This window comes from Mustela nivalis (assembly GCF_964662115.1).
Source record: "Mustela nivalis genome assembly, chromosome: 4".
In the NCBI taxonomy this organism is placed as follows: domain Eukaryota; kingdom Metazoa; phylum Chordata; class Mammalia; order Carnivora; family Mustelidae; genus Mustela; species Mustela nivalis.
The window spans coordinates 4,076,666-4,098,669 of NC_139023.1; the positions used below are offsets into that span (position 1 = coordinate 4,076,666).

Genomic DNA, 22,004 nt, shown 5'->3' on the forward strand with positions numbered 1-22,004 from the left:
ATATTATCAAATTAATTGAAAGTAATAATATATGTAAGTAGACAAAGTTAAATTAACTTGTCTACAAGGATTCCTTTTTTTAAACTACTAAAGTAGCCTGTTAGGGCTTTGTTTTCTATTTAAATTACAAAGACCGTCTTAACATATAAGTCACTAATTTCCTTAGCCTTAAATGCTGCTAGATATTGCGAAGCCTCACCTGCAAATAGCAATCATTAGACCTGACTGACGGAAGAGCAAGGAAGGACAGGGACCCTCAGGGTCGGGAAGAGAGGACTAGCGCGAGAAAGGGGGACTCAGCAAAAAGATGGGCTCGCAAGTCAGGAGCCACTTGGTGACTCCACTCCGCATTCACACCCACTTCCACAATCACGGCTTCTGCATTCGCCGCAAAGATACTTGCCTGTTGGCACTATAAGAGGAGTCCACTATGGTTCCAACCTGAGCCGGGAGGGAAGACGTGTAGGAAACTAAGGCTGGCGGGAACTCCTGAGGGGACGTGAGAAACTCGGGTGAAGCCTGGGGCTGGGGCTGCGGACGCTGAGCCCGCACCTGCTGCTGCAGGAGCGCCTGCTGGTACTGCTGCACCTGAAACGAGAGACGCCGTGCCAGACAGGGCTCAAGGTCACTGGAGCCCGGTCAGCACCACCCTGCTTCCTATGCTCTTCCCCTTGCATGCCGGCAGCAAAGTCAGGGGCCTGAAAAGCAGCGTGCGCGCGGGGGAGCAGTCTGCGGCTCCCACAGGACAGCAGTAGACAGAAGTCTATTTAAGAAGCTGACTGCGGGTATGACGGTATCATTTGCAAAATATACAAACATCAAATCACGACACTGTATCCCTGAAACTAACAGAATGCTATGTCAATTATACCTCAATTAAAAAAAAAGTTGTGAGGTTAGGCTCACTTGACAGGATTCAAAGATCTACCTTTGAAAAGTCTAAGAAAAAGACAAGAGGAGTTTATAGCCACTAGTACAGCAATTGCTATAAATTTGCTCTGAAGCAAATGCAATTTCTCATTGAGTTTATTTTTTTATTCAACAGACATGTGCCAAATCAAAGAGACATATGACCAAAAGACCATGGGAAATAGATAATTTCCCTTATATGATGAGGTAAGAGAAAAATATCATCAGTCAGTTACACTGTTCCAAGTTCAGGTGCTATGGGTCAGACCAATGCCAGACTGCTTAAGAACACACACTACTGGCTTTGTTAAGAATGTGTTCATTAACTGACTTGAGTCAAATCTGAATAATTAAATTCTGAATAATACCATTCATACTGGGAATTCCCACACTGGAATGTATTCTCAGAGAGAACTATCTAGAAGTTACAAAACACTTACCATTGCAGGATACTGTGATGCAGAAGGTTGCGGCTGATACACGGAATGCAGCAAAACCTGTTGCTGGAGCATCTGCTGCTGCCTCGCTGCATGCTGATACTACAATGAAAAAAACAAAGAAATCATCAATATCAGGCACGCCTTTTTTGTGCCATCGGGGTTTTTTTTTTTTTGGCTTGGGGGACATTTTTTAGTACTGAGCTCACCATCATAACAATGATTTCAATACTAGGAGTCCAAGCACCAATGTACAAAAACCCTAGTCCATAACTGACTAGAACTTACATGTGCTCACTGGAATTGCATTCCCAGTACACTTTAAGGATGCTTGGAAGAAAACTAACCCTGAACACACTTCCCCGCTGGACCCTGAAATGATCTGGGTCCAGGACTCATAGTAAATTCCCAACCTCTTCTATCTCCCCTTCCACGATGCCTTCCGGCAATGCAACGGCACCCTCCATTTAACTGTTCTGCTCCGGGTCTCTGCATCAAGACCAGGAGAGGGAGCCCCCCACGTAGAGGTGCCATGTGTTTACTGGGCTCAACACATTTCAGGAAATGATAGAGAGGGAATTGTGACAAGTAATTAAATATGAAACAGCTAAATGAAACTAGAAATTTGCAGGTTCTGGTAAGGCAAAGTGCAGAACAGAACTTAAGGTCATTTTTTGTCTGTGTCCCAAGTCTAAATGCCACCCCTACACACACACACACACACACACACACACACCCCAACCAGGCCTGGGAGGTCAGGGGCGTACCTAGAACAAAACCCCAAGATAGTTTTATGTCTGAGAGCCTAAATGCCACCTTTCCAACAATGACATTCTTAAGTTGTTTTTTAACTCAAAACATAACCTGAAAAAGATGACATTCATCGTAAACGGCCATGCTTATTCAAAATGCCCAATGACCAAACATTTCTTGGCTTCATGCAGTCCTGATGCAACCTATTTCAACAGGAGATTCTTAAAGAATCTCATGAAGGCAAGGAAAATGCGTTTTCTTCACTAGTGTGCTAACGGGACGAAGGCTGCCTTGGAGCCTGAGTCCCCTGTGCCCCCGCCGTGTGTACAGAAAGTGGAGCGTGACCTGCTGCCCGTAGGCGTCCTGGAGGAGCTGCGGCGGCGGCTGCGGGGGCCGGGGCTGGAGGTGAAGCTGCTGCAGTCTCCAGTCTCCCTGCTGCAACTGCTGCAGGACGCGGTGCTGCTGCGGGGGCTGCTGCGGGGGCTGCTGCGGCGGCCCCTGACCCAGCGCCAGCTCGGGGCCACGGCCGGGTCTCAGGGCTCCTAAAAGAGGTTTGAAAAATGCAGGTTAACATACTCAAGAGTTCAACAGAACGGTGCATTCCGTTCTGCTTCACTGAGCCCCACTGGGCAGGCCGGTCCCTCTTCTGTCCCGCGTGCACACGAGCCCACGGCCCGACGCGGTGTTTCCCGGAGCTTCAGGCCCCGCGAACGTGCGCGCACCCGCCACAGCCTGAGCCAGTCGGCCTCTTGGAAACGCTGCGCCTTCCCCAGCGCAGGTCCCCGAGCCCACCGGCCTCGGCCCGCTCCGCGCTTCTCCACCAGCCGCACGCTCGCGTGCGTCTGCCTTTGCCGGTGCGATTCCCTCCGTCTCCACGGCCCGTCTGCCGGTGCGATTCCCTCCGTCTACACGGCCCGTCTGCCGGTGCGATTCCCTCCGTCTACACGGCCCGTCTGCCGGTGCGATTCCCTCCGTCTCCACGGCCCCGTCTGCCGGTGCGATTCCCTCCGTCTCCACGGCCCGTCTGCCGGTGCGATTCCCTCCGTCTCCACGGCCCGTCTGCCGGTGCGATTCCCTCCGTCTCCACGGCCCGTCTGCCGGTGCGATTCCCTCCGTCTACACGGCCCGTCTGCCGGTGCGATTCCCTCCGTCTCCACGGCCCGTCTGCCGGTGCGATTCCCTCCGTCTCCACGGCCCGTCTGCCGGTGCGATTCCCTCCGTCTCCACGGCCCCGTCTGCCGGTGCGATTCCCTCCGTCTACACGGCCCGTCTGCCGGTGCGATTCCCTCCGTCTACACGGCCCGTCTGCCGGTGCGATTCCCTCCGTCTACACGGCCCCGTCTGCCGGTGCGATTCCCTCCGTCTCCACGGCCCCGTCTGCCGGTGCGATTCCCTCCGTCTACACGGCCCGTCTGCCGGTGCGATTCCCTCCGTCTACACGGCCCGTCTGCCGGTGCGATTCCCTCCGTCTACACGGCCCCGTCTGCCGGTGCGATTCTCTCCGTCTACACGGCCCGTCTGCCGGTGCGATTCCCTCCGTCTCCACGGCCCCGTCTGCCGGTGCGATTCCCTCCGTCTCCACGGCCCGCCTGCCGGTGCGATTCCCTCCGTCTACACGGCCCGCCTGCCGGTGCGATTCCCTCCGTCTACACGGCCCGCCTGCCGGTGCGATTCCCTCCGTCTACACGGCCCGTCTGCCGGTGCGATTCCCTCCGTCTACACGGCCCGTCTGCCGGTGCGATTCCCTCCGTCTTCACGGCCCGTCTGCCGGTGCGATTCCCTCCGTCTACACGGCCCGTCTGCCGGTGCGATTCCCTCCGTCTTCACGGCCCGTCTGCCGGTGCGATTCCCTCCGTCTACACGGCCCGTCTGCCGGTGCGATTCCCTCCGTCTACACGGCCCGTCTGCCGGTGCGATTCCCTCCGTCTACACGGCCCGTCTGCCGGTGCGATTCCCTCCGTCTCCACGGCCCGTCTGCCGGTGCGATTCCCTCCGTCTTCACGGCCCGTCTGCCGGTGCGATTCCCTCCGTCTACACGGCCCGTCTGCCGGTGCGATTCCCTCCGTCTACACGGCCCGCCTGCCGGTGCGATTCCCTCCGTCTACACGGCCCGTCTGCCGGTGCGATTCCCTCCGTCTACACGGCCCGTCTGCCGGTGCGATTCCCTCCGTCTTCACGGCCCGTCTGCCGGTGCGATTCCCTCCGTCTACACGGCCCGTCTGCCGGTGCGATTCCCTCCGTCTACACGGCCCGCCTGCCGGTGCGATTCCCTCCGTCTACACGGCCCGTCTGCCGGTGCGATTCCCTCCGTCTACACGGCCCGTCTGCCGGTGCGATTCCCTCCGTCTACACGGCCCGTCTGCCGGTGCGATTCCCTCCGTCCCCCCGGCCGCGGCTCGTCCCGTCCTTCGCGCTTTCGCTCCCGCCCTCCCCGCGTCCGTCTCGGGCCTCCCGGGTCCCCACGGCTTCCTTCTGCCGCGGCGCCTTCTCGGCGGTCCCCGACTCGGGCCTGGCCGGGCCGCCCAGGGCCCGCTGTTCCGCGGCGGCCCGCGGGGAGCCCCCGGCGCGCGTCCGTCGGGGAGCCGGGGAGCCGCGGCAGTGCGGATCCGCGCGGGAAACCGAGGCAAGACTCACACCGAAGCGGAAGGCGGCGCGGAGAGCCCGCAGGTGCGCCAGGAGCCCCGCGCAGCTCCGTGGGCCGCGGGGCCGCCGCCAGGAGCGGTTCTTCTCCGGCAGCGTCGCGCCGCCCAGACCCCGGGTCCCAGACCCGCCGGACACGAAGGAAATGCGCGTTGGTCACAGGTAGCCCTGAAGCCCTCATGCAAACACTCGGAAGAAAGCCGATCCGGATCCGACCACAGACACGACCCCGTCCCCGCGCCGCGCATCCTTCCCCTCGCGACACGCAAAGGCGGGAGCCCCGCTGGGTGCCTCCGAGGACCCCGCGGTCCCGGTGCGGCCGCCGGACCGGACGGGGACCCGCCGCAGCAGGGCGCGTCCTGCGGGGACTCGTGCGGCGCTGCTCACGCACGGGGACGGGGACGGGGACCGCCGCTCGTCAGCGCAGGCCAAGAGGCGTCCCCGCCCGCAACCAAGGCCCCGGCGCAGCGGCGCGGCGACCCGACGGGAAGCAACAGCCATCACCCCGGGTCTCGGGGACAAAACGAAGGCTCAGAGAAGCGACGTGGATTCGCCGGGACAAAGACATACTGTAAGAAACGTTAGGATCCATATGGCCAAGAACTCCTATTCCGAAGACGGAAAGACAAAAGGGCATAAAAAATAAACAGAAATAAAGCAACGTCACAGAAAATTGCAAAAGATACTTCACAGAAGAAAACATGTAAACAGTAAACATGAAACCGCGGTATTAATCAATTAATCAATACTTAAAAACACAGATATTTCACCTATCAAAAGGGAAATATTTTTAAAAACCAATACTATCAGGTATTGGCAAAAATAAGAATCCATGGACACTCACTGTTGTTGAGAGTGTAAACCTCTAAGTCCTTCTGGACGGCAATGCGACAGCAGCTGACAGATTTTAAATGCGTTTCCTCTTTAATATCATCCTCAGAAAAATGCTCTAACGTGGAAATCAACAGTCTGCTTTAAGGATGTTCCAAATACTGGAAATGACCTGAATGCTTACATGAACTGGTACATTTACACTGCGGAATATCACCTACCTTTTAAAAACTACAAGGTAGATGTGTACGCACTAATGGGCAAAGCTCTCCTAAGCAGAAGAGTTAAAAAAAAAATATATCAACTTGCAGAGAACTAGGTATAGTATGAGTCCCTTTACCTTAAACACAACCTAAGTGTTTCGTATCCAGACAGGTGCGTGCAAGAACATAAAAAAATACACCCAGGAAATGCATACTAACCTGCTGCTAGTTTCACTCCATGGAAGAAAATAACAGAGACTTTAATATTTTTCCCTGAATACTACCATACCGTCTGAATAGTCTAAAAGAACGTATCCATGGGTCATTTCTCGTATAATATTTAACGGGGGAGACATGTTAAAAGATGCATACATGGCAGGAGGAAAGGGATTTTGCTTTTTCAACTCAAGCTGGAAGCAAGACAAAAAGAAACGCAGTCCCTGCCGTGGGAGCAGGCCTGACCCTCACAGCTCCTACTCAACAATTTCACAGACGCTCACGTCAGAGGAGGCTTCCTGTCCCCATGGCGGACCCGGGCAGCGCGACCACTCCGTCACCACATCTGAACACCGCCAGGTGCAGGAACACTATCCAAGCCAAAAAAAGACCAGACCTCTCCCAGGTGGGGCCTTGCTCTATGGCTGACTGCTGCTTGCTTGGACACCAAAAAATGTGAGGCTTTGGCTTCCCTCCTTCTAGAGAAGTTAAGATTTATCGAAATACCTATGATATCATATTCACTTCCTGACAGCATTCAATCCAGAGCAAAGTCCCACTTCCTTCAAGCTTCCCCCAAAATACCTACAACAAGCCCAAATCCTTCAGTAAGTCTTTCAAACAGCATCTAACTGAGACACTCCCACAGACTCCCAGGATGTGTGAGTAATAAACCCAATCTGTTCAAATACAAGTGTTCCTAGTGCTCTTTGGCTGGAGGGCACGGATACATGATAAAGAAGACTAACAGGACCGCCAACTCAAAGTGGTAGGAAAGAAAGAAAGAACGAACAAAAGAACGAACACTGAATGCTTACTACAAAACAGAACCTTCCCAGATACCCCACACCTTGTCATGTATTTCTTGTAACAGGAAAAACAGCTTTTACTCTCATTTTACAAAAGAGAACAGTGAGGTTAAGAAACAGACACAAAAGGTTTCCACTTCCCCTAGTTTCCCTCTTCCATGAAACAACCCTCCATCTGGTAAGCCTGGTCACGACAGAAGGACGAGCAACACATCAGGTAACATAAACATTCCCTTTCCTGAGTATAGAGTTAACAGTAATAGTAGCTAATAGCTAACATTTCTTAAGGACATACTACGTGGCAAGGGATTATATTAAGCAGTTATGTAATCCTCACAGCACTGCTATAAGACAGGTACCAGAACTTCTATAACATACATTACTAAGAAATGGGAAAAACAGAACTCACATTCAGGTTCATGAGGCTCCAAGTATGGGCTCTTAACCATTAGAGTATACTAGCTGAAAACACCTTTATTTAAAACATTTTAACATTAAAGCAAAATAGCCATATCATGAAATAAAGTGCAAAACAGTGTTTTCTTGAGATGAGCCTACAGGTTATAACCCCAGACCCTTGACAGGACAAGTTCACTATCTAATATTAGAAATTTTCTTAGGGAATTTTTTTTAAGTCCTATACTATATCATAATGCTTTGAAGATATTTAAGATCAGAAAAATAAATCTTCTCAAATCAGATGAGAAGACAGTTTCTGTGTCATGCTCTCCACAGGACCCAAGACACACTCCTCCGCCAGGGTTCTGGACACAGGGGAAAGACAGAGAACTTTTTAAGACACGAGTTTCAACCTCCTCCAACACAATACAGAATTGTCTATACCCCTGAACCTTATTACCAACCTCAAACCCTACCAGCTGAAGACTCTATGGATAAGCAAAATGCAAGCTTTGTTTGTACCAAACTATTATATTACCAGTAACCGCTTTTGCCTACAACTTTAGGAAAACAATGGGTTGAGTTTATCAGACATCAGTAGAAAGTTTCTTAAGCATTAAGTGACCTGCTTCACGAGAGTAAGCTGCCAGTAATTTACAATCCTAGGAAATCAAGCCATAAGGTTTAGGTTAACTATAAAGGTGACGAGGTTGGCAGGGCTGTTATTACCTTTTGGTCTGTGGTTCCCGAATTCACCAGGAGCGGGGACTTTCACAGGGGTTGCTGAACTCTGAATGGTCAGCACACTGGGAGTGGCAGGTGTGGAGATGGCCTTTGGTCTCTGTCTTGGTGCAATTGAGGTTTCTGTTGGTCCAATGGTATCTGTTATTCTACAACAGAAGAATCTATTTCATTCCAAATCCTGGGATTATTTCTAATTCAGTATTTGTCTAGAAAGGCTCTATTTCAGCAGATGCATTTTAATTATTACTGACGATCACATTAGTCCTCTTGGCTTCTTCCTCTCTATTCTCAAGTGTTAAATGTTTAAGAAAGGTAGGAAAGTAAATAAAATAAACCTAACCATTTTCCTTAAACCAGTATGCTCTGCTACAATTCATAGTCCGTCACTGAAGCGGATAGAAAAAGAATATAGGCTTGCTCTTAGCTTGCTCTTAAAGAGACAAAATAAAGGAAACAAACAGAAACCTTCTCATAAGGTTCTAGACAGAATCAGGAGCCAATTCTCTAAACCAGTCCGAAAAATAAAAAACAAGAAACAAAAAATAACAGTCTCCCTTAGCTTAGACTCTAGGTCAAGAAAGAAAAGACGGCCTTCCAGAGCTCACAAAAGAGCCAAAACTTTCAAAGAGTGGAGCCACCTGTTCACATTCAACTTCTTGAATCTTCAACATGCTTTCCTGAGAACAATGAATGGAAATTATGCAACATTTTCCCCACCAGAACTTAGCTGAGGCCACAGACAGGGATGGTCAAAATGGTAAGCATAGTTTTGAAAGCAAGAACACTAAAGGACACATTTTCTTTTCTTTAAAAAAAAAAAACAAAAAAGCCAGGGGAAATCTTTAACTCACATATTCATCAACTTATTTTTTCTATAAATCCAGTACAAAAATTCAATTACTTTCTAATCATATGTTCACTTTTCAACAGGGCTGCCATAAAATCTCTTCACCAAGTTCCCTCAGCACCTTTTCCAAAGACTTGGAAATGAAAGTCTGCACACATGATTTACCAAGTTCTATCTGCTGCATTTGGAGAATGTCCGATATACAGTAACCGTACAGATCCAGGGCTCTCCCTTACGTCTGTGCATACCACAAGAGGGAGCCTCTTAACTAGCTTCGTAAGAGAGAAAAGAACTGAAACTGAATCGAAGATTTTAGATAGTAACAGAAATACACTGTATGTGTGCGGTTTTCTAAAAATGACATTTATGTTTAGGATCGATGGGTTATAGTACAAGTCATGAAGACTGAATTAAAGGCAATAAAATTATCATGTTTACATATAACCAATTGTATCTCATCGTAATGATAATCAAGTACTTACTGAGTTCAAATTACAGATATGACACTAAAACCAATGCTGTACTCCCTAAGTTCCAGTTGGGGACTGTGTATCCCGTACAGTCTTTTCATCTGTCTATCCGTTCTTTATTAAGTGGAAAGGAGGGGCCAAGCCTTGCCCTGCCTTGTTCCCATTATAAATTGCTCTGTAGAGATTCACAATACACGAGGGCAGCAAACCTCTAAAAAGCATGTTCAAAGTTCTACAGACTTTAGTGTAGCGTTTCCTAATGTATTTTACCAATGTACCAAGACCTATTATACAATTACTGATATCCAGCAACCAGAGCACAATACCATCTTCAGACAATTTACAGTATACCCAGGAAGATATGATATGCGTTCATGAAAATACAATAAAATAAATACAAGACAGTTTCAGGGAGGTAGAAAAGAGCCTTTAAGAAAGAAGGAAACCAGTATGCTGTGTCCCTCAGTAAAGGCGGGGTACATGGAGAATACTCACAGAAGCTCTAAAACATGTAAATGATGATACAAAGCTATTTAAAGATTGCTCCAATCCCCTGTCCTCCATCAAGAAGACTTTTACATGAAAAAAGGACTAACTAAATTTTTAAATTAGGTTTTATACATATTTAAATTTTTTCAAGTACTTTACTGCTTCTGTCAATAAAGAGAAAATTTGTATTATCCACCATAAGTACCAGTGAACCTAATTTTTTAATGTAATGTACACATTTAACCTAACATGGATAGCACTGTGAATTTTAGTTGCACTCTTTCATTTGCCTATAACTGTATAGCTAGGACTTCGGTCATGGTTAAAGAGATATTCAAAGCATCATTTTTGTTCACTTGACTCATGCTTCTTAAAAAATCTGTATCTACTTTCTTACAGATTTCATCATTAACACAATAATTACTTAAAAAACCACAATAGGGACACCTGAGTGGCTCAGTCAGAGAAGGGACGGACTCCTGGTTCCAGCTCAGGCCATGAGGAGGCCGTGGGTCTTGGGCTGGAGCTGGAGCGGGCAGCCCCTCCCAGCTCACCAGGACGTCTGCTTCAAAGATTCTCTCCCTCGGCCCACCCCTCCGCTTACACTCTTTCTCTTTCTCTCTCTCAAATAAATTGTTAAAAAATAAATAAAATTTTAAAGACCACAGTAAAGTTGAACTGACATGTCCTATGGGAATTCATCGACTCAACTCTAACAGCAGCTGCCAACTACAGCTGTGCCATAGAGGAGACCGTCGGTCAGAAGATTCCCGCGAGGTAGATGGAACTTTATTCCTTCCGTCTCTTACTCGAGAGAGTATTTTAAAATTCAAGAGAGCGAAGATAATATTTTTAGACTGAGGGCATATTTTTTAAACAAAGTCATTCATAAATGATATTTTAACAATTTACAAACAAATTATTTTTTGTTATTATAACAATACATCTCACACGACGTCCCAAATGGTAGAGCGGACTGCAAAGTTGAAAATCCACCGGCTTCAAGCCCAAAGTGCCGATTTTTCAGCATGACACAGAGACGCAGCTGCTGGGGCCGGCGTCTAGCTGCCGCTTCCCACCACGGCCGTCTCTTGTCCCCTTACGCTTCGGCCCGGCACGCTGACAACGGGCCTCCTTCCTGCCTGAGTTGCCTGTCTGCTGTCCTTTCTCCCCCCCAGCACGTGCACCCAGCAGGAGCCGCGGCCCCAGGGAGAGGCGGCTCTCTCTGCTCCCAGCTCGCCCTTCCCCCCTCTCAGAGCTGCACAGTAGCTGCGCGTGCATCGACCTGTGTAACGCAGTGTCTGTACATGTAACTGTCTCTTGTCTATCTTCATTAGAATGGGAGCTCCTTGAGAATAAACACTGCTCCTTTTTCTTTGTGTTTCCAGGATCTCTATCTTACATATAACAGGTGCATAATAAACATATTTTATGTATTTCATGTCAAATAAAATCTTTACCTAAGTAAAATACAAAAAAAGCTCTGAATGGGACACCTGGGTGGCTCAGTCAGTTAAGTGTCCAACTCCTGACTTCAGCTCAGGTCCTGATCTCAGGGGTCCTGAGACCGAGCCCTGAGATGCACCGTGTGCTCAGCGGGGAGTCGGAGATTCTCCAACGCTCTCTCCCTCTGCCACCCTCCAACCCCCACAACTCGAGAGCTCATGCTCTCTCTCAAATAAAGAAACCTTTACGAAAAGGGGGGAAAAAAGCCATGACCAAGATATCTCCCCACGTGCAATATTATCTGACAATCTAAATTATAATCCTGTTTATTAACCTTTATAGACAAAAATAGTATAAAAAATCATTAATTCAATCACTGATCAGACACACATCTTAACCTACATAATACATATCAAACTTACCGGTACAATAAAAAACTATGAATGATAATTTAAAACATTATACTTCTTTATCAACCTTAAAAGAATTAGTTATAACCATTCATTGTAAGTTATACATAGCAATACATATTCCAAATATGTATTAGAATACATAAAAGAACATATGAATTTAGAATACTTTAGTTTGCTGTAAGTCATTTCTTTCCTTAAATTAAAAAAAAAAATACTAGCTATAAACACAATACAAAAATTTCATGAGAGTTACCATGTGATAGAATAATGACACCCTTCAAAATGACCCAACAGAACATCACTTGTTGCATAATCACTTCCTAACTGCTGAGGGTGAGCATTTCGAGCAAGATCGATGTCAAATCCCATACCTAATGCAAAAAAGCTCAGTTTATAGTTGCTATTTAAGCTATTCATCACATGCAGTAAAGAACATACATTTTTTGTGTGTGAAAATGACATTTAATCAACAATACTAGCTAGAATTTAAAAAGGAACTATACACTTCGTAAAAAAAGGTCTTTTCCGATCTCAGCACAGCTTTGCCTACCTGGCTTTTATTTGGCTTTTCCTAGAAGCTGCTTCACTAGCAGTCATCGGTTCAGGAAGAGTGGAAGGAACAGAAGAATTCTTGGAAGAAAAAAATAAAACTTTTCATTTTCGTTTTCATTTTAACTGCAGAAAGTTTCATTTAAACAGTATGGATATACCCTTGAAAAGTACTATCGAGGAAATACTACTTGCACCTCAGATGCCTACGACATGCCCACACGTATTTGCCAGATCTAATCTGCAAATATCACTGCACGCTCCCCAAATGTCACTTTCATATTCATGTTCCACAGACACCGTTGGAAAAGAAACAGAACATCATCATTAGATCCACTTTACAAACCGGTAAATATCAGATTAAAAGAAGGATTACAGCATACTTGTAAATCAGTGACTATTTTCCAAAGGACTTTGGAAAAAGAAGCGAACCCCAAGAGTGGAGGGAAGTGTGGTTTCTACTGCAGATACGCTCCTCACACCGCTCGTAAAGGTCTCCAAACACATGCTCTCTAATGTCTGTCTTAGAGCAGGCACCCAAATACATATTTGCTGAATAAAAAGCTAGAAATCTACAAATGTCAAATCAACCTACTTTCATGACTACGTTAGAACTGCCTCACTTTCAGCTTCGACAGAGAATATATTACATTGAAGCTTCAAAAAACAAAAAGAAATAGTACCAACTTCCTTATTTTTTTAGTAGGATGGATGAAGTTTTATACACCAAAAAGACCTATCTGAACAAAAGCCAGAATAATCTTTAAAAGTTGAGACTGGGGGCGCCTGGGTGGCTGAGTGGGTTAAGCCTCTGTCTTCGGTTTAGGACATGATCTCAGGGTCCTGGGATTGAGCCCCACATCGGGCTCTCTGCTCAGCAGGGAGCCTGCTTCCTCCTCTCTCTGCCTGCCTCTCTGCCTACTTGTGATCTCTGTCTGTCAAATAAATAAATAAAATCTTTAAAAGAAAAAAAAAAAGCTGAGACTGGCTTAAAGTCAGTGATAAACACAGACCTTTATTAAAATCATCAAAGACTTGCCATACAGAGTTAATGTGCTGGGATCAGGTGCACTGTGCAGACGAACTCAAAGCCTCAGAATAATGCTAACTACCATCAACTCAACACCTTCCAGGATGAAGCACAGGGTTCACATTTATTATTTGTGATCCTCATAAGTGTTATTTTCACAGAAAAAGAAAGAGATAGTAAGTAACTCCTCAAAACATACAAAACCAGTCACTGACAGAACTGAAGCCAGGTCTCTCCATGTGTAATAGCTACACTCTTTATACCAAAGGCAACCAGACTTTTTACCCAGCACTTCGCGCCTCAGCAATTTTTCATGAGGCACCTCCCAATGGAACAGAGAGGCCCAAACAACTGAATAAAAGCAGTTTGTGCTGTGTCAAACAGAGGTCACTGTGTGTCCCTCAAAAAGGAAAAAGATCCTGCAGGACCCCAGGTCTGCCGTAGCTCCCAGGGCACCTCGGCGCAGTTTGGCATCTGTGACTTTCTATAAAAATACTAATCACAAACACACTGTCAGACCGCTGGTCATAAAACAAGTAATTCTGAAAATGTATGTACCTATACATACAAAATGGGATTTTATGGAGTGCCTGGGTGGCTCAGTGGGTTAAGCCTCTGCCTTTGGCTCAGGTCATGGTCTCAGGATCCTGGGATCCAACCCCACATTGAGCTCTCTCTGCTCTGCAGGGAGCCTGCTCCCCCCCCCCTCTCTCTGCCTGCCCCTCTGCCTACTTGTGATCTCTCTGTCAAATAGATAAAATCTTTAAAGAAAAAAAAAAAAAAAGAAATGAGATTTTAAATTCATATCCTACTTGAAAAACTACTCACATTTGGAAGGGGAGGTGAATCATGAGAGACTATGGACTCTGAAAAACAATCTGAGAGTTTTGAATGGGCGGGGAGTGGGAGGTCGGGGTACAAGGTGGTGGGTATTAGAGAGGGCACGGATGGCATGGAGCACTGGGTGTGGTGCAAAAATAATGATACTGTTATGCTAAAAAGAAATAAAAATAAATAAATAAATGTATATAAGCAAAAAAAAAGAAAAACTACTCACATTGATGTTGGAAACTGGACAATCCTTTTTGGCAAATTTAAATGCAAAATAGGACACTTGAAATATGTCAGGTCTGCGCTCTGGATCTGGTTCCAGCATGAACCCTGAAAGAACAGATTAAACTGGTAAGTTTCATGGAATACACAGAAGCTATGTAGGGGCGCATTAAAACAATGAAATGAATATACACTTTTTTCCATTCTAAGATCAAGTGATTCTAGTAGACTTCACTCATGTTCTAGAAAATATAGAAATTGTTATTTTCTACATGAACCTGAAGCATTAACTGAAGCAAAAATGGTCACGGAAGAGCTCTGCACCAGAAGTATAAATACATAAATAGAAATATATTTGTATAAATAAACAAATAGAAATGGTCTTCTCAGAAAGTGACACAAAACAGTGAGTTTAATGAACACCAGGGAATTATTCAAGAAAGTTCCAAAGCCACAGTAGAGGTCTTTATTTTATTATCTAAAATACCTCCACTAATTTTCAGATGATCCCGAATCATTGAGAAAAGATTGAGTTGTTTGTGCATTATGTTTAACAAAGTAGTTCAGGGTTGACACAACAGTTTTCCAAAAACATTCTTTCTTCCCATACTGATGTTAACGATATTCACCCAAGCTCTTCTTTCTACATATTATTCACATCATGTTCAAAAGTATGAGTAAGCTTTATGGTTCTATTATAAACAGATTTCACACCAGTCTTACAACATTGCTTGAAATACCTGACTTTTTTTCCTAACAAAAATTATCTTTTTTTCTAACCGAATGACTACTTTTCTATTACATCACTTATTCACAAGTTCACAAGAACGCTGACATCTACACTCAATTCTATAACTAGAAAGTTCATATTTTGTTACAACATCTCCATGTTCTAACTGTGATTCACTGATTAACTCTAAGTTCTTACAATGTTCAAATCATTTTTTACAACTTACTTATTTTACAAAGAGAGAGTGAGAGGGGGTTGGGGCGAGACACAGGGAGACAGAGAGAGAATCCTGAAGCAGACTCCCCGCTGAGTGTGGAGCCCAACATGGGGCTCAAACCCAGGACTCTCAGATCATGACCTGGGCCAAAACCAAGAGTTAGACATTTAACCAATCAAGCCACCCAGGCACCCCTCAAATCATTTTTAAACCTATTTGGAATAAAAATGCACAGCATCAATTAGATAATCTTCTGAAACTTGCTAAGAAAATTATATATATAAAGATCTAAGTATATAAATGGGTAAATTAAAATTAGAAAAAAAAATTAAATCTTCCTTTCAAATTTAAGTAATATTTGAACAAACAACATATTCTACATCTCCAACAGCAGGATAAACTTAGGTTAAAAACACAGTGTGCCTCAAATGGCACTAAGTACAAACTTAGAAATTGATTCAGGAGATTCTAAAAAGTCAGTTTTTAAAAATATTCTACATGAGGGCGCCTGGGTGGTCAGTTGGTTAAGCATCAGACTCGATTTCAGCTCAGGTCATGATCTCGGGGACCTGGGACCCAGCCCCACATCAGGCTCTGCACTCAACAAGGAACCAGCTTGGGGTCTCTCTCCCTCCACCCCCTACCCATGCATGCGTGCACACTCTCTTTCCCTCTCTCTCTCTCTCTAAAAGTAAGTAAATAAATCTTAAAAAAAAAAAAATACTCTGTATGTAACTTGACTTTATAGACTTACAATAGGTCACTTATAAAACTGATTATTATTTTGTCACCATTGTTAGATGTAAATAACCAAAAACATTTATTTATTTAGTTTGTATTCAACCACATTCCAGAGAAGATTCAGGCATCTACAGGTTTATTTTATCCTCCAAAATCATATTTGATCTTGATACCAACAAATATTAAATGTTTTAAAAATATAACAGCACATGATATAGAAATAAATTTAAACAGACTTTTAACAATAAATGTTTATTCATATACTTTTTTAAAAACAAATCACAAGAAACTTATCAAATTCACAAACTTAATCTATTTTTCTATACTAACAATTAAGTTTATGTGGCTTTTAAAATCTAATTTCAACTGTAGCTAATTATAAATATTTATTCCTATAAGAGACCTGAAAAAGCATACAAAACTATGAGGGTTTGGGTTTGTTTTCTTTTTTCCAAAGACTTTATTTATTTGAGAGAGAGAGAAACAGAGCAGAGAGAGAGAGACAGAGCACGTGCAGGGAGAGGGGCAGAGGGAAAGAGAGTAGCAGGCAGCCCGACGTGGGGCTTGACCCAAGGACCCTGGGATCATGACCTTAGCCAAAGGCAGACACTGAACCCAATGAGCCACCCAGGTGCCCCAAAACTATAAGAGTTTAAGTATATGAGAAAATTAATACTAATAGAAAAGTAATGGCTAAGAGCCCGTGCCCACCCCCACAAAAAAAAAAAACAGGATAATGTCAGTAAAGAAGCTGCCATAATGTCAATAAAGATTTGGCCCTATAAATGTAAGCCAAAAATTTAGTTACTTTCTTCTAGTTGGCAACATAAATACAACAACATGATCCATTACAAGAATCACAGTATCCTCAGCATAAAAACAAACCAGGTGTTAAGAAAAAGCACTATTCCTAATACTGATGGTAAAGAGTAAATTCTCCCAAGTGTTTCTAAAGAAAAGTTCATACAGCATGAATAATGTCCTTAAGAAACTGCAATGGGTCGTTCCTTCTGTGATGACCGGTAACATAACACCTAAATGCAGTTCAGCAGAAGAAATTCCGTAAGAGCAGAGAACAGCTCAACACAACAATATACTTTTCTGGTCTGACTTAATCTTAGGAAAAGCTTTTTAAGTATCTAGAGTGGAAAAGAATGATCCTTCCGGCAATCCTATATATTTTTTTCTTTCATAGTAATGAAAAGCATTAAGGGCCAATAAACTTGAGATTTTATGTTCTCTAAGCAGTATCTTTACAGGTAATCCTATGTCCCAAATTCAGCACAGCACCACATCCCCCAGTGATTAGGTAAGCAAGCTGTGGAGAGAAGCCGGATCTTCTCAGAACCAAACAGAAGGAACTCTCACTCCCAGGTTTACATCTGCTACGGCCAGTCCAGTTTGCCCAACTGTACGGATCCCATTTACGGAACGCGAAATCAATTTAAAAGGTCACGACTGTCATTTATTTTACGGACTATAAAATATAGAGTGCATTATTACGGTAAGCATAAGCAATAGTTCAAGACTTGCCTCATGTGCATGTGTGTACGTGCACCAGGTCATAATTAACATGTATTTTTCACTATGGACCACAGTCAAATAGTGTGAAAACTACTGTACTAGTTACCTCTCTCTACTACTATAACTCATTCCTCCCCAGGAAGAAAAGAGTGATTTGCCTAACTGTTAGCTAGCAAAAATAAATATGCACCCACACGGATCCGTTTCTGAGACTTTCTTTCAGGAGGAGTCTCCAGACAGAAACATTCTCTCTGAAAACATGTTTGGTAAACGGTCTGCTTCTCTAGAGGGAATCTGTGGCTTTCCAGCACTGCCTATGGCTAAGTACACTTGGGGACTAAACACAGATCAACAGGCCCATTTGCCTTCAGATCTAAATTTCATTCTGCAACCTGATTTTTAGTATTAATGTCGACAGTTTTATCTGACTGAGCTCCTGTGTCCTCTGATTTGGTTCTATTTCACAAGTATGAGGAGGCTGAAATCCGTAGGAAGAACGCGGCTACATTTTTGTCTCTGCATGTTTTTATATTGGATATTACCAGCCATTAAAAAAGAAAAAAGGAAAAGCACTCAATAAGGCACCATGAAGCATTTAATTTAAATAATATCACTTCCCAAACTGTCGGCGAGGACTGTATGCTGCAAAATGTACTCCTCGATAACTAAACGATATAATCTGGAGTACAGAGGTAACAGCTCTAATCCAGCCAAACACCGAGACACATCTGCCAAGAATGACAACCTCAGTTTTTAAGTAGTTTGCCCATTTTCTCTCATAATAATTAAACCTCAAGTCTAGTGTTCTACTAACTCTGACTTCAAAGACAATAAAACCATATCACCCATAATAATATGCTCCTGAAAGAACGGGTTAAGAAATACATGTGTCTAGTTCATCCAAAAGTGTTTAAATTCATTAAAAGGGGGGGGGGGGGCAGAGAAGTTAGAATACACCCTTGTTTACCCAATTTAAAGTGATCATGTGAATCATGAGACAGTCCACTGACCTTGATTCTACTGAAAATGTAAGATCAACTTTTAAAACATCGGCCGCATAGAAATGAAAGGCTATTTCTCTGTTCCTAATTGTGTGAATCTTCCTGTTGATACAAACACCACTTACATAACCCAAGAACACAAAATATCTCAGCACTGAAGGTAGTGTAAAATTAAACCACCATGCTATTTCCAACTAAGGTATCAGACATAGCTTATTAGAAAACACTTGTGGGGCACCTGGGTGGCTCAGTCCGCCTTCAGCTCAGGTCACGATCTCAGAGTCCTGGGACCGAGGCCAGCACTGGGCTCCCTGCTCGGCAGGGAGTAGCTTCTCCCTCGGCCTCCCACCCATCCAGCGCTGCTCCGGCTCCTGGGTGTGCACTGTCTCAAACAAAATCTTTTTTAAAAATAAAAATTGAAACACTTGCCCAAGGCAGCTGACCTGGGCGTGCACTGTCTCAAACAAAATCTTTAAAAAAAAAATAAAAATTGAAACACTTGCCCAAGGCAGCTGAAATGGTTACATTTATAACTAAGTGTAGAGGAAAGTAAAACATCCATGCCTATGCCAACAGAAAGAGCTGTTAAAGGGGCTGCTGCCCCTGCGGCAGCGACCAAGTTAACACTACAGCTTCACTAAGGACTTAAGCCAAAAGTTACATAAAGGGGTTCCCATTCAAGTTATACAAAATGAAAGATCCATCCCTGAGCCTAAGTAAAAGCCAAACCAGCCTCTGTGATAGCTCAACAAATTTAACAGGAAAATACTTTGAACAGAGGAGTTAAAGAATTTTTCTGCCTAAAATGCTGTTAAATTGTTTTCCTTTCATGAAAAACTTTTTTTTTCCTTCCCAAAGACTTCTATTTATTACTATCCTTACAGTAATACACCTAAAAAGAGAACACCTACTCTGATTTTACAACTATCAATACTTCAAGCATTAACTTAAACATTAACATTAACATTTTTATCTGTTAGCCTGTGGAAATTATTACAAATCCCACTCGACTTATGATGGGGTTACATCCCAATAAACCCATTATAAATTAAAAATACTGTAGGTCAAAAATACCTTTAATGCACCTAACCTACTGAATGTAGGCTAGCCTACCTTGGATGCGCTCAGAACGCCTACCGTTAGCCTGCAGTTGCACAAAATCATCTAACACGAGGTCCATTTTACAGTAAAGTGTGAGTACCACATGTAACTTACTGAATACTGTACTTGAAATGGAAAAAGCGACCGCATGGGCACAGAATGCTTGAAAGCATCATCGTGCACCCACGAGCCAAGCAGTGACTGGGAGCTCCAACGCAGCGCCCCCCCCCCCCCCGGCATCACGAGAGAGTTAGTGCACTCACTGCACACCGCTAGCCGAGAAAAGATGAAAATTCAAGACTCAAAGTATGGTTTCAACTGCATGTGTATAGCTTTCACGTCATCGTACAGTTGAAAAACCAGAAGCAGAACCATCTGTATGAGAAACTTGCATGTTAAGTATAGGGATCCTACATGACTTATTCCACGGACTGCTGGAATGAAACCACATTTAATAACCAGTAATGACCGTGTTCAATCATAAATAACCTAAACACTAAAAGGGCACTACCAATATGCCCAGTTGGTGTATCTGGGGGAGCCCTGCTAGCCCCCCAGATGTCAGGGATCACAGCCCTCTCTACACCTGCCCAGGAGGCAACCCAGCAGCAATGACTGGAAACCTCCAAGGAACTCCTCCCTTAGCCACTGATTTCTTTCCAAAGGTACAGCAAATTGCCCAAGATTATTTTCAAAAATAATATAAAAAAGAGTGGGTGAGGCTATAGACGAGAAGACTGACCATGAGTTAGTAATTCCTGAAGCTGGGGAAGGGGTACACAATCCACTGAACTGTTCTGCCTCTATTTGTGTATTTCTTGCTTCCATAATAAATTTTAAATGTATTAAAACAAGCAAGTGAGTTCCCGGTTTCCCACAGGAAATAGGTATTAAAATAAATTTATTTACTATTGAAATGAGAAGAAGTAACAAGTCTTGGTGGGGACACGGAGAAAAGGAGTCGTCCGGGCAGGGCGTGAGCAGGCCAACCGAGCAGCCGCTCTGCAGAACAGTACGGAGGCTCTCGGGAACATGACGAGCGGAACTACCGTATCACCCAGCGAGTCCACTTGCAGGTATTTACCCAAAGAAAACAAAAACAGCTCAGAAAGGTATCTGCATGGGGCGTCCGCATGGCTCAGTGGGTTAAGTGTCTGCCTTCAGCTCCGGTCATGATCCCAGGGTCCTGGGATCGAGCCCTGCATCGGGCTCTCTGCTCAGTGGGGAGTCTGCTTCTCCCTCTCTCTCTGCCCATCCCCCGCTCTCGTGTTCCTGTTCTAATAAATAAATAAAATCTTAAAAAAAAAAAAATCTGCACCACTATGGTTAGTGCAGCATTATTTACAATACAAGCAAGCTAAGTGTCCACTGAATAAAGAAAATATAACACACACACACACACACACAATTCACTCGCTCTCCCTTACATTATTTGGCTATTAAAAAGAAAGAAAATCTTGTCGTGGATGGACCTGAGGGCATTATGCTAAGTGGAATAAGACAAAGAAAGACAAACACTGTAGGATCTCACCTGCATGGGGGGAGGGAGAAACAAACTCATAAATACGAGAACAGATCAGTGGTTGCCAGAGGTGAGGAAAGGGGAGGGGTGGGCAAAACAGGTGAAGGGTGAAGGGTGAAGGGGTCAAACATACCTTCCAGCGACTGTGAAAGTAAGTTCTGGGGACATACTGTACACAGCACAGTGACTGTAGTTAATAATACTGTACTGTATTATTTGAAAGTTGCTAATAAGAGTCTTAAAGGTTCTCGTCCCAGGGAGTCGGGGATAAACTATGTGAGGTGATATATGTTACCTAGACTTACTGTGGTGATCATTTCACCATATATACATGCATCAAATCATTACATTATACATCTGGAATTAATAAAATATTGCATGTCAACAATATTTCAAGAAAAAAAATTAAGCCCAATAGATGAGCTGCAAAAAGCAAAGATACAGAACCACAAAGCAAAGATACAGAACCACAAAGACAGACCCAAAAGTAAGAAAAACAAAGCTTTTCCTGCTGTTTGTATAAATCATTGCACAAAGCAAGCAGTGAGAAAAAAACTTAGTAGTTACATTGATCAGTGTGTTCTTGAGCATCTAACTTACAGTAAGCCTTTGGTACAGCCACCATTAATCTGCAAGGCCAAGCTCTGCTTATAGCATCCAAAGAAATCTCTGAGGAAATACATTCTAATGAGTTTCTGAAAGTAAATGCCCTGCCCCTTACCTAGAAAATCAAAACCTCAGTTAACTAGAAAGAATTGTAACAATGATATCAGCAGTAATGGTGGTTATTATAATAGTTATGATGGTAGTATTAAAGGCCATCTCTTACTGAACACATACACATGCTAAGAAGTATTTTTCCATAATTCATTTAATTCTCACAATAACCTTTAAGAAGCAGGTACTTTGAATATGGTCAGTTTAAAAACA

The 22,004-nt window shown here is 44.1% G+C and overlaps 1 protein-coding gene across 2 annotated transcripts in view; it reads right to left on the bottom strand.

Annotated features, from left to right (window-relative positions):
- BMP2K (BMP2 inducible kinase) overlaps positions 1-22,004 on the bottom strand; it is a gene marked incomplete at its 5' end in the record, with an annotated part of 123,944 nt that overhangs the window by 28,609 nt on the left and 73,331 nt on the right. For both annotated transcript variants that reach the window (XM_082726537.1, XM_082726536.1), the window contains 6 exons: positions 404-588; positions 1,350-1,448; positions 2,445-2,641; positions 7,927-8,087; positions 12,157-12,236; positions 14,243-14,346. In XM_082726537.1, the coding sequence (XP_082582663.1) occupies positions 404-588; positions 1,350-1,448; positions 2,445-2,641; positions 7,927-8,087; positions 12,157-12,236; positions 14,243-14,346 (826 nt within the window). The remainder of the gene's footprint in view (positions 1-403; positions 589-1,349; positions 1,449-2,444; positions 2,642-7,926; positions 8,088-12,156; positions 12,237-14,242; positions 14,347-22,004) is intronic.